Source organism: Carcharhinus amblyrhynchos, chromosome 10, assembly GCF_965287045.1.
Source record: "Carcharhinus amblyrhynchos chromosome 10, sCarAmb.v2.hapA, whole genome shotgun sequence".
Lineage (NCBI taxonomy): Eukaryota > Metazoa > Chordata > Chondrichthyes > Carcharhiniformes > Carcharhinidae > Carcharhinus > Carcharhinus amblyrhynchos.
In genome coordinates, this window is record NC_137333.1 from 40881741 (window position 1) to 40893942 (window position 12202).

General features: G+C 42.3%; 1 protein-coding gene across 1 annotated transcript in view; it reads right to left on the reverse strand.

The window, feature by feature from the left end:
* Positions 1-12202, reverse strand: part of LOC145348875 (protein diaphanous homolog 3-like) — a 527933-nt gene that overhangs the window by 181309 nt on the left and 334422 nt on the right. The window contains exon 22 of the mRNA XM_080196908.1: positions 10486-10615. Coding sequence (XP_080053034.1) covers positions 10486-10615 — 130 coding nt within the window. The remainder of the gene's footprint in view (positions 1-10485; positions 10616-12202) is intronic.

Below are 12202 nucleotides of genomic sequence, written 5' to 3' on the forward strand. Positions count from 1 at the left end.
AAGAAAGCCTCCAGGAGAAAGAGGCCATGTGCCCCCGGATGTCTACCAAACTCACCATACAAAGCTGGGAAGGGGATTGCAGCAGAGGTCTGTGCCATTGGGACCCAAAAAAGAAATGCCCTGCAGGGCAGGAAGTGGATGAATGAGCTAAACTGCTCCACCAAGTTAAATCACCTTCTTCTCATTCCAAGATTATATTCTCATGATGCAATCAGGCAATAAAAATGTTCTATGGCCATGGATTGCTTCAGTATCTGAAGGCCTGCAAATAGAATTGAACATTCTGCAATCATCAGCGAACTTCTGACCATATGATGGGGTCGGGCGGGTGGGATATCATTAATAAACCAGCTGAAGGTGATTGGGCCTAGCTCACTATGCTGAAGAAATCCTACAGTGATGTCCTGGGCCTGAGTTGATTGGCTTCCAACAACCACAACCATCTTCCTTTGTGCTAGGTATGACTTCAAACAGGGGAAAAAAACTTACCCCTCAGTTCTCAGTTTTGCCAGGGCCCGGTGATGCCACATTTGGTCAAATACTGCCTCGATGTTGAGTGCAGTCACTCTCACCTCTGGAATTCAGCTCTTTGTCCATGTTGGACCAAGGTTGTACTAAGTTCTGGAGCCGAACAGCCCTGGCAGAACCCAAACTGTGTCAGTGAGCAGGTTACTCCAAGTAAGAGTTGTCGACTACAGCTTCCCTCACTTTGCAGATGAAGAGAAGTCTGATAAGGTGGCAATTGCCCTAATTGGATTTGTGGACAGGACATACCAATATTGTAGCTAGACTGGAACAGCCTGGCAAAGGCTGCAGCTAGTTCTGGATCACAAGTCTTCAGTGTTATTGTTAAGAATAGTCATGGCCCCAGCCTTTTGTCAAACTGATATAATTAGATGAGGAAAGATGCAAAGGGGCTCCAGCAGAACATAAACACCTGCACAAACTGGTTGGCCTGAGTAGCTGGTTTCTACATTCTATATTTCATGTAATCCTATGGACTTGAACAGGAAAATCCACTCCAAGAGTCCTAGAGCTCACCTGTGAGATGTGCTGGCCCCCTCTTACACTCCTTATGTCTCATGCCCATGACCAGAACCTCTCAGCAATAGATAAGTTCACTTACCTTGCCAGCACACATGGTCAAAACTTCTACAGCAAGTGTAAGGTCTGACAGACTTTGAATATTTGTCTGGGAACCAAGCGGAGTAACTCTGCCTTCTAAACTGAAAGTCTATAGAGTAATAGTCCTGCCCACTCAGCTCTGTATGTGAGGCTTGTGTACCAGCGTCATGCCATGAAGCTCAACTACTTACACTTGAGCTGCCTTTGGAAGCATGTGAAGATCAGGTGGCAGGACAAAATAACGGACAACGAGGAGCTCATCCAAGCTGGCATGTCAAGCAACCGATGTTATATTGAGATAGTCAATACTGAGTTGGGCTGGTCATGTGGCCAGAATGCCTGACACAGGTTTACCAAAGCAAATCTTCTATGGAAACCTTGGTTCTGGATTACACTCTCATGGCGGTCAAAGGAAGTATTACAAAGGTATGCTGAAGGCTTTATTTAGAGTTTTGATGTTAATTTTCACTCCTGGGAGAAATTTGCATTGGATCCCTGCACTAAGTAAAGAAGGGTGCAGCGTCCTTCAGAAGCAAGCACCAGCAGAAAGGAGGGGAAACTCTGAGCTGGTAAACTGTGCAATGCACAAACCTGCAGTATCCTGTCGTCTTTGCAGCAACATCCAACTTGTCAACCATGTACTTATTGGGACCTACCAAATGGTGAGCATGGTCATCCTCACCTCAACGAACAAACAAGACAGACTTGAAAAAGGAAACAAAAAGCGCACCTGTGAGAAAGAAGTTGAAAGTGGGACTAATTAGCTAGCTGTTTCAGAATATTGCTCCAGCTGCAATCATCCAGTCAAACGTAAAGTATTCTTCACACTCTTGACTTCTACCTTGTCATTATGGAAAGGCTCTAGGGAATCTGTTAGTAGAGTTTTCAGCTTCTGAATAGCTTTTGTAGTCAAAGTATTTATGTGAGATCCAATTAAGATTCTAATCAATTGTAGCCAGAGAATTGATGTTGATGGTAGGGGACTTCAGCAACAGCACTGACTCCACACTGTTCAGAACCTGTATTGTCAGGGGACATGGAAGTATCGCAGGAGGGGCTTGAATTAGGCTGACAGCCCACTAATGACAGTCAAGTCTATTTAAAACAGCTGACATCAGGGTAGCGGCAAAGAGTGAACCGAGAACCTGATTTTTGTGGGCACTGGTCATGGTTTCCTGATTCTGGTAAATCTGAACCAAACAAGCAAGACATAAAAATTACCAAGCAATTAAGAATGAAGGTCTTCATAGGCTTAACAAGTAAGGATTAACATTAAAAAGAACTAAAGGATCACCAAAAGGATTGGATGTGGTGGAAGATCAGTTCAGAATCAGCTTAGACTTCTGGTATGTTAACCTTTATAGGAAGGGGTATAGAGTATAAGAGCTGGAGTCTAATGTTGCAGTTGTGTAGAACGTTGGTTAGGCCACATTTAGAGTACTGCGTCCAGTTCTGGTCGCCTTACTGCCGGAAGGACGTGGAGACTCTGGAGACAGTGCAAAGGAGGTTTACCAGGATGTTGCCCGGTATGGAAGGACTGGGTTATGAGGAAAGATTGAGCAAATTGGGGCTGTTTTCCCTTAAAAGACGGTGACTGAGGGGGTATCTAATAGAGGTATATAAGATCATGAAGGATATAGATAGAGTAAACAGTGGTAAGCTATTTCCTATGTTAGAGACACACAGTATGAGGGGCCACGGGCTTAGGGTGAGGGGGGAGAGGTGTAACACGGATATTAGAGGGAGGTTTTTCACACAGAGGGTAGTGGAGGTATGGAATGCTCTGCCAAGTAAGGTGGTGGAGGCAGGCACGCTGGAGTTGTTTAAGAGTAACTTAGACAGGCACATGAGTGGGTTGGAGATGGGACGATATAGGAGATTGTTTTAAATAAGGATCATTGGCATTGGGACATCCCTGGTAATGTAAAAGGATGTGGAATGATACTAATGTCTTTTCTCTTTTAATTCACAGGTTTTAAGTCGGTCCGCCTTGTTGTCCAACGAGGGGCATACACGCGATGGGTCGTACTATGGCTGCACTTGGATGTTCGAGAATAGCCTAGTGCTTCATGTCGTTAGTGTGCGCGTAAACTGGACCAGATGCTGGGCAACACGACAGCTCAGTGACTATCACTGTTGCTGCGCAGACACATGGATTTGGGTCAGTGTCTGTGGGAGTTTGCGCATTCTCCCCGTGCTTGCGTGGGTTTTCTCCGGGTGCTCCGGTTTCCTCCCACACCCCAAAGCTGTGCTATTAGGCTGATTGGAGGTAATAAATTGTCCCTAAATTAGTTTCCCTCAATGTGGAATGCCATAATCATAGATAAGGGTCATGGGCGGAGGGGGGACTGGTAATGTTAAAATGGCGGCACAGGCTCATTGGGCCGAAGGGCCTGTTTCCCGGGCTGTTTTTGTTCTTTGTTCTGTATCATTGACTCGTGTTCATGTCATTTCTACAACAGCCTGCAGAATCCATAGTCAATTTAATCAGCAGAGGCTGAAAAAATGGTATGTACTGATATTCAAATACAAAAATAGCAAACAGAACTGTTGAATTGGTGATTGCACCTATTCCCATAGAAGCATTCTAGCAGGATTTGTTAGACTTGCCCAAAACATTTATTACCCAAGAGCTCCTCAAGAATGGATGCAAGTACAAAATGATTCTTGTCGGTCAACAAAGCTTCCAAATCCTAAGTACAATCCCAATTATTTACATGCTTATGAGAACATCTAAACCTGGCAAGGCATGTAGAAAATATAGCCTTCTGCAGCCACCAAAAAAACATCTAGCATTTCTTCAATTCTGCAAGACATGTGGAAGTGGTGGTGCACAAGAGAAAGCCTGATGCAGCTACAAAGAGCTCTGCAATGATCCAAACAGACAGTACAGAATGGGTACCTTCAAACAATAAGAACAACCGGCTGGTATTCCGTCAGAAACATACACAAGGTGATTGGCAAATGAGAAACACAAGGTGATTGGCAAAGCGGAAAATGATGATGATGTGAACGACAAACAGCAGCTTTCATATTATTAATTTTGTGGTAAACATAGACACCATCATACCATCCAAGTATTTGCCAACATTCAAATTATCTTTCCTAAGAAAGTTGGTAACTAGTCATTATTGCCAAGACTGAAACGAGGCAAGTACCAACATGCTACCTTTGCAAATTCTAAAATACATGTACCCACAGACATGGAAGCCCATGGCAAAACCTACAACTGTGAAACTTTGGCATACTGTGGTTCACTAATTCCATGTACAGTATGCATAATCATGCATTGCAATTACAATCAATCCTCCTTGCTGTTACAGATATGCTACAGTGTGGAAACTAAAGGTCCAGCGACTGCAGGAGAATGCCGTGAACTTGCACTAGTGAAAATCAGTCAGATCGCACATGGTAGGTCAACTTCAAAAACTACTATCACCTCAGTTCATGAACTAACATTGAAATATCCAGAATGTTTCAACATAATTGGATGTGACTGCTCATGTGACTATCCAAGTCATGTGATATGGATAGTCACATGAGCAGCCTGGGAATGGAGGGACACAAATGAATGGTCTAGTTGGACCAATGCATGGCACAGGCTTGGAGGGCCGAAGGGCCTGTTTCCTGTGCTGCACTGTTCTTTGTTCTTTATAATTGGCAGTTTCAAGGAAGGTGCAACATTACACTTGCAGTCCATCAAGTGAGCTAGTGCATTTTGCACAATGTAAATGCCAGCAGCTGCTAGAAGAAACGGCAAAAGATTCTTCACTATGGATACTGTTGAAAACTATCAAAGAATGGCCTGATTCAATTCAGCATGATTACAATAATGTGGAACCACTTCGGCTTTATCGGGACAAGATAGGCATCTCCTGGAGGGGCTATTTTTAAAGATAGAAAGATCATCACACCAGAATCTTTGTGATTTGATGTTCTTCAATAACTTAAATCATTCACACATGGGCACAGACTGGGCAAGAAGATTCACAAGAGAGACAGTCTATTGATTGGGTACGAACAATGACATTGAAGTTGTTGTCAACAAGTGAGAGATATGTCAAGAGTATATGCCAAGTCAGCACTGATTCTGCATGAAGTTCCTACCCATCCTAAGTCCGAAATCATATCCTACGTCTTTCATGTCCATGGAACTGACTTCACCAAGTACTCCATTATTGAACAATTGCATAATATGTCAAGCACAATTATTATGCACACTCTAAGTGCTATTTTCAATTTGTTTGGTGTGCTTAGAGAGACCATTACAGTTAACAGTCTATAACTTATTGGTAAGCCATTTCTGGATATGTGTGAGAAGTGAATTATCGATCACACTACTTCATCTCCTCATTATCCTAGATACTACAGCCTAGCTGAATGAATAACTTACATGGTGAAATCTCATATACTCAAATGCAGACTGAGCAAGCAAGATCTATATATTACATCTGAGAGCTTAGCTTATAAGCGCAACTATTCCATTGCCAGCAGAGTTCAGGCTCGGCAGACCAGTAAGTACCAATTTACCATTGTACACCCTCAGAAACTAGAGAGCCATTTGTAAAACTGCATGAGATTATCAAAATGCACGATAAAAAAATGTGGGTACAAAATTGTCATGTTTACAGCTGGAACAATAAGATCACATTCAGGATCCCAAAGATGATGTATGGCAACCAGTCGAAATAACAAGGGTTGGCTAGGAATCAAGATCTTCTGAAGTCATTATATACAAAGGCACAACGGTGGAGTGGAACCAAGGACAAATCAGATCCATTCCAGCTCCTTAACAACCATACAATCTTATTGCATCCAGGGCAGGATCCCAAATGCAACCAGGAGCAATACAAGAATGACAATTCTAATGTGAGTCTTAAAAGAAACCTCCAGCTAGGGTTACCATTACAAGATCTGGGCTTATTAGCAGATTATCCTTATTTTAGATCAGGCTAATCCACCTTTTCACGTAGGAGGGCCACCTTTCAACTCTCCACATCCATCTTGTCAAGACCCCTCAGGATTTTGTGTGTTTCAATTAAATCATCTCTTACTCCTCTAAACTTCAGCAGGTACAAGCCCAGCCTGTCCAAACTTCTCTCATCAGAACACCCACCCATCCCAGCTATTAGTTTATTAAAACTTTTCTGAATTCCTTTTTCCATGCATTTGCATCCTTCTTTAAATAAGACAATCAATACTGTATACAGTATTCCAGACATGGTCTTCTCAATACCTTGTATAGCTCAAGGATGACCTTCCTAGTTTTGCATTAAATTCCCTTTGCAATAAATGATAATATCCTATTAGTTTTCCTATTGCTTACTACACCTGCATACTACCCTTTTGCAATTCATGCACAAAGACACCTCAATCCCTCTGCATCCCAAAGCTTTGCAAACTCTCACTCTTTAGGAATCTTTTTATTCTTCCTGCCAAAATGTATAATTCCATGCTTTCCCACATTGTACTCCATTTGCCAGGTCTTTGCCCACTCGCTTAACCTATCTATATTTCTTCATAGCCTGATCCGTTCACAGTGGGATTTCTTAGCCCCACCAATTAGCCTGCTGCTTCAGCTATTTAGAGCGGTGTTGTAATTTCAGGTTGACATGCCATTGTTATGTATGCTTGATGCTGCTCCTAGTGTGGTCCCTTTCCCTCATTGAATCAGAGTTGATTTTGTGGTTTGGTGGTAATGCTAGAGTAAATGATATCTCAAGCTAAAGGTTGTGATAGGACACAATGCTTCAGTTGCTGGTAGTCCTCAATGCCTGATGAATGCTCAGCTTTAAGCTGCTTCAGACCTATTTATCACAGTATTCATTCCACACAACATGATGGAAAACGTCCTCATTGTGAAGACAAGGTCATTCCTACGAATATGGTCAGGATAGATCCATCTGTGACAAGTATATTGATGAGATCAAGTAGATTATTCCTTTTTTTTTCATTCTTTCATTACCCGCTGCAAACCCAGATTAGCAGATACATCCTTCAGGTCATGGCCAGCTCTAGTCACTATTGGTACAACAGAATCATTTTGGTGATGGCTATTGAAGGTTCCCAACCAGAATACATCATTTACTCTTGCTATTCTCACTTCTTCTTCCATGTGATATTCAACATGGCGGAGTACCGGTTCATTAGATTTGGATCGGCAGACTGTCCGAAGGTTTCCTTGTTCACATTTGACTGATGTCATCAGACTTGGTGGGGCTCAGAATTAATGTTGCAGACTCCCAGGATCTCGTGCTCTTGACTAAATACTACTGTGTCACCATCTCTGGTGGTCTGTCCTGCCAGTGGGTCAGGACACGTCCAGGAGGAAGAGGAGGACAGGGAGTCTGGGCCATTTGCTAGAAGGAATGGTTCTGAGAGTTGGACAATGTGTGGGACCACAATATGTGATGAGGCAAGAGTAGGATGAGATACAAGTGCTAGTTTGAAAATTTAGTGCAAGTGACGATTCGGTGCAGAGAAGGAGGAACTGCCTTTTACATTTTTTTTTCCAACTTCCAAAGCTGGTGAGCATTCAAACCTTCAATTCGTTGAGCAATTAGATAATTACTTGATGAGTTTTTAAGATCTTAACTCTCTAGATGCACCAGTAGTTTAAATTGGTATTGGGGAGATATATGTATTACAATAAATTCATAGCTTAACTGGTTGAATTCCTTGGTATTAATACAGACAACAGTTGGGTGGTATTTCTAAATGTGAAAACAAATTAGTAAAATTAAACAAGCAGGCAGGAGAGGTGATACAATACAGCTGAAACAGGTGGGAGCTGGTGGATAACAATGTGATCCATGGCAACCACATCTGCAGTTCAAGGACCTTCAGCTGGAGTCCAAGCTTCAGACACTGCAATGTAATGTTTGAGGGAGGAAAATGTTATTTAGACACTTTGTTAAAGGAGGCAGTCACAACCCTTAGGCAAGGAACTTCAGAGTTGGTCTGTGGTCGGGGAGAGCAGGATATGATTGAGTGAGGCATGTATGGGGATCCAAATGACAGGAAAGGAGGAGCAGCAGCCCCAGCAATTGGTCAACAGGTTTGAGGTTCTTGCAACTTAGGGGATGGAGATAGGGATGGCAAGGAGGAAGATCAAATTTATCACCGCAGTATGATGCAGGAAGACACATTCAAGTGGCGGGGTGGGGGAGGGAGGGGGTGGAGTAAAAAGGAATGTAGTCATAGCAGGGGACAATATAGTTAGGGGAATGGATACTTCTCTGCAGCTGAAAGTGAGTGTCCTAAAGGGTGTGTTGCCTGTCTGGTGCTAGAGTTAAGACATCTTAAGGCTGGAGGGGAACCTGGGGGATGGATTTTCATGAAGCCCGCAAGAGCGGAGGGAAAATGTAGAATACTCCTGTATGGCACATTTAATTGTACAATTATAATTATAACTATACAATTATGCTCAATACAAAATCTAGATTTCTCCACAGTGGGTAGAGATGCACAGATAAAATCAGCGGTATGGTTGCGGCATGTTGCATCTCATGGGGGCCTGTGGCAAGTTCATACTTGTAATATCTTTGCATGCCATGAATACCTTTGTTATTTACTCCCTACTTTCTAGATGAAGTCAGCAGCTCATGAGAATCTAGTGGCACACAGTTCACATTTGTTTAAACCAGGCAACTTTGAGCAGTTGTATGTAAGGTCAGCAGCTTTTCTTGTTGAACTCTACAGCACAAGCAAAGGAAGCAGGAGAATGGCAGCTTGCATGGAGGTCTGGGACAGGCAAAGTTGAGAGATTGGTATAGGGTATGGAGTGGGGTCAGGGACATGGATGAGTAGAAAGGGGATCCACAGGAAGAAAGATTGTGTAGGAACAGTCAGACAAGGTAAGGAAATTAGGGGTCTCGAGGGCAGAACGAGTAAAGTCCAAATGCCTGCTATCTTAGGTTGCTGGCTGGCAGAATCCAGAGCTTTCAATTTACCACCACATCCCTGGAATTCTCTATCTCAAAATTGTCAGAAATCCAATATTGGATCAGCAAAAATTCTCTCCAACTAAATCTTGGAAAGACCATTGTCTTTGGTTTCTACTACAAACTCTATTACCTAGCTACCAAACCCATTCTTCTCCTTAACAACCATCTGCGGCTGAACCAGACTTTCTGCAACCTCGGTGTCATATCTGACCCCAAGATGAGCTTCTGTTCATTCGTCCACGCCGTCCTTAAGACCATCTATTTCAATTCTGTAACATTGCCCAACACTACCTTTGGCATAGTTCATCTGCTGCTCAAAGTCTCATCAATGCCTTTGTTACCTCTAATAACAACTGTAATGCAATTATGGCCAGTCTTCCACATTCAATCATCTAGAAGCTTCAGATCATCCAAAATTCTACTTCCCTTGTCCTAACATGCACCAAGTCCCATTTATCCATTGCCCGTCTTTGTTGATTTACATTGTCTTACAGTTAAGCAGCGCCAGAATTTCAAAGTTCTCATCACTACTTTTAAATCTCTCCTTTGCGTCCTCCAACTTCACAGCCCTATGGGAAAACTGTGTTCCTCTAATTTTGATCTCTTGAACATCCCCGATTTTAAACGTTGCTCCATTGTTGGCTTTGCCTTTAGCTGATTTGACCCTAAGCTTTGGAATTTATTCCCTTAACCTTCCTGCATCCCTATATCTCTTTCCTCATTTCGGATTTTTCATGAAACCTATTCTTTGTTCGAGTTTTGGTAATCTAAATTAATAACTCCTTATGTGACCAAGTGTCAGATTTTGTTTCCAAATATTCTTTTGAAGCATTTTGGGACATTTTATGATGCTAAAGCTATACTAATAACCCCCCAGTCCTGCCACCTCCCCATCACAGACTATCCATTTTATCATTCTTCCTCCACCCTGTCTACTTTAACTTGTTTTGAACTGGTAAAAGGTCATTGAGCTGGAATGTTGGCTGGAATTTTTCTGCCTCTCCATGACATGGTTCATGGTGGTGGGAGGTGATACATGCTCACTGGTGGCATGATCTTATGGTCCCGCCATTGTCAACAGTGTTTCCCATTGAACGCACCCTCATTGCTGGGAAACCCGGGGCAGGGTGTGCCGTCCGCAGGACCATAAGATCCCACTGGTGTGAACGGCAGCAAGATTTCGCCAATTAACACCATTTTCCCGCCACAGATGCGGCCAAGCCTGCTGAGCGTTCCCAACATTTCTTTTTTTTATTGTAGGTTGATTCAATTGTTGTATTCAATGTTTATGCGTAAGTTTACTGTATATGTTTTTGTGGCCTCCAGGTGCATTCAGTCTTCCATTTGAAATGAATATTCCAGCATTACTTTGAGACATTAAGTGCTATTGGAATGTAAAAAAAATAGACATTACCTTTGCTAGCTTTGTCTACATGTTGCAGATCATCTGTAAACTTTAAAATATCTGGATACTTCTCCTCGCATATTTGTGCCAGAAAATGTAGAAATGTAGCTTTTTGATCTGCTGATTTGGTATCATTCAGCTGTGGAACATAAAAAATTATTAATTTAAACTTAAGAATGCTTCAATCATGTGACATTTAATTTTCTTTAATGAATCATTTTCAACAAGTTAACACTTTTGTTGTTATTTTCTTTCCATCCAAGGAAGGCAATAAGAAGAAAAATATAAGGAACTTCGGGTTAATTTTTTGATTTTGATTCTGGCTTTGCACAGCCTTCCGTTTTCCCGCCAACATTAAATTTTCATTTAGAGATCAGAACCTGTTTAGGATTCACAGACTGAACAATTACTAAAATGTGCCGAGGGTTATATTTTCTACTGTTTTTTCTAATTTTACAATACACATTTCTACTACAACAAACAATAATTCAACCAATATAAACATAAATAATATTCTCTTTGTATGATTGTGTTTCCCATGTATATCAGAGCTGACATTATGCAAAAATTCTTTTTAATAAATGTGCATTAATTAGGCATTTATTGTAAATGTATGGCACTAGGAACAGAATACTGGCTTTCAAAAGAAAATACAGCAACTTTCCCTTTCAAACATACATTTCATCCCAGGTACTATATTCATCTATCATGGCATAATCACTGGATGCCAGAGCTTCACAAACTTCTTCATCCATAATGTAAAGACAAAGGAAAACATTCATTTATGTTGTGGTCAAGCAGGCTACCTAAGATGGCGGTTTGCAATAGCACGCTAGGATATCTGGACAAGCCTTTAAAAAGGCAGGCTGCGGCCTCAAAAGAAATTGGAATGAGAGAAACAGGCTGTAGCTGCAAGAGCTGGAATACACAGGATATAGGCCATCTCCAGGACAAAAAGTGTCCTACTTTTTGATCAAACTGGGTTCTTTACCAGACATAGGAGCGCCATACCCCCTTATTTGGGAGAGAGAATGTGACCTACATGCCTCCAGCATCTAGGCATGGCCGTTGGGTACACACCCAGAGATCAGTGGGGCAGCACCTGATTGGACCCTATCGATCAGAGTGTTCAAGTCTTGATCAATTGATTGGCAGTAGCCAAAAGGACACGAGAACCAATGAGGTATAAAGGGTGCCACGCAACAGAAGAAGCTCTCTCCCTCTCTCACCACCAAATGACAACAACAATGACCAGCACGAGGGGAGCCACCACACCCAGGAAGGAAGGAAGGCCAGAGCCAGAGTACCCAACCAGACTAAAGGACCCAACTACGCAGAGGACGATGGAGACTAATATGCAATCATCAACACCCTTGATTCAGTTGGCCTGGACAATAAACTGAGGATTCTGATCCAATAGATTAAACTGACACTAAATTCCATTAATGAGGACAATTAGCAAGATGCTGAAGGGGAATTGACAGGGAACGCAGCCAGCAGCCACGTGGTCACTGTATTAGAAGGACACATCAGGACAATCAATCAAATTATTATGGGAAAGTTGGGGGATGATGACCGACAACAGAACCGGACTTTATGTAGTGCATATGGACAGTGGATGATGGAGCAGCTAAGGGAAAACCTTGAGCAGGTACGCAGTGGACAGGTTCTGCCTTGGACAAGTGATGAGCAGATGGAACACCTGTTTATGGGTAAGAAGCATACC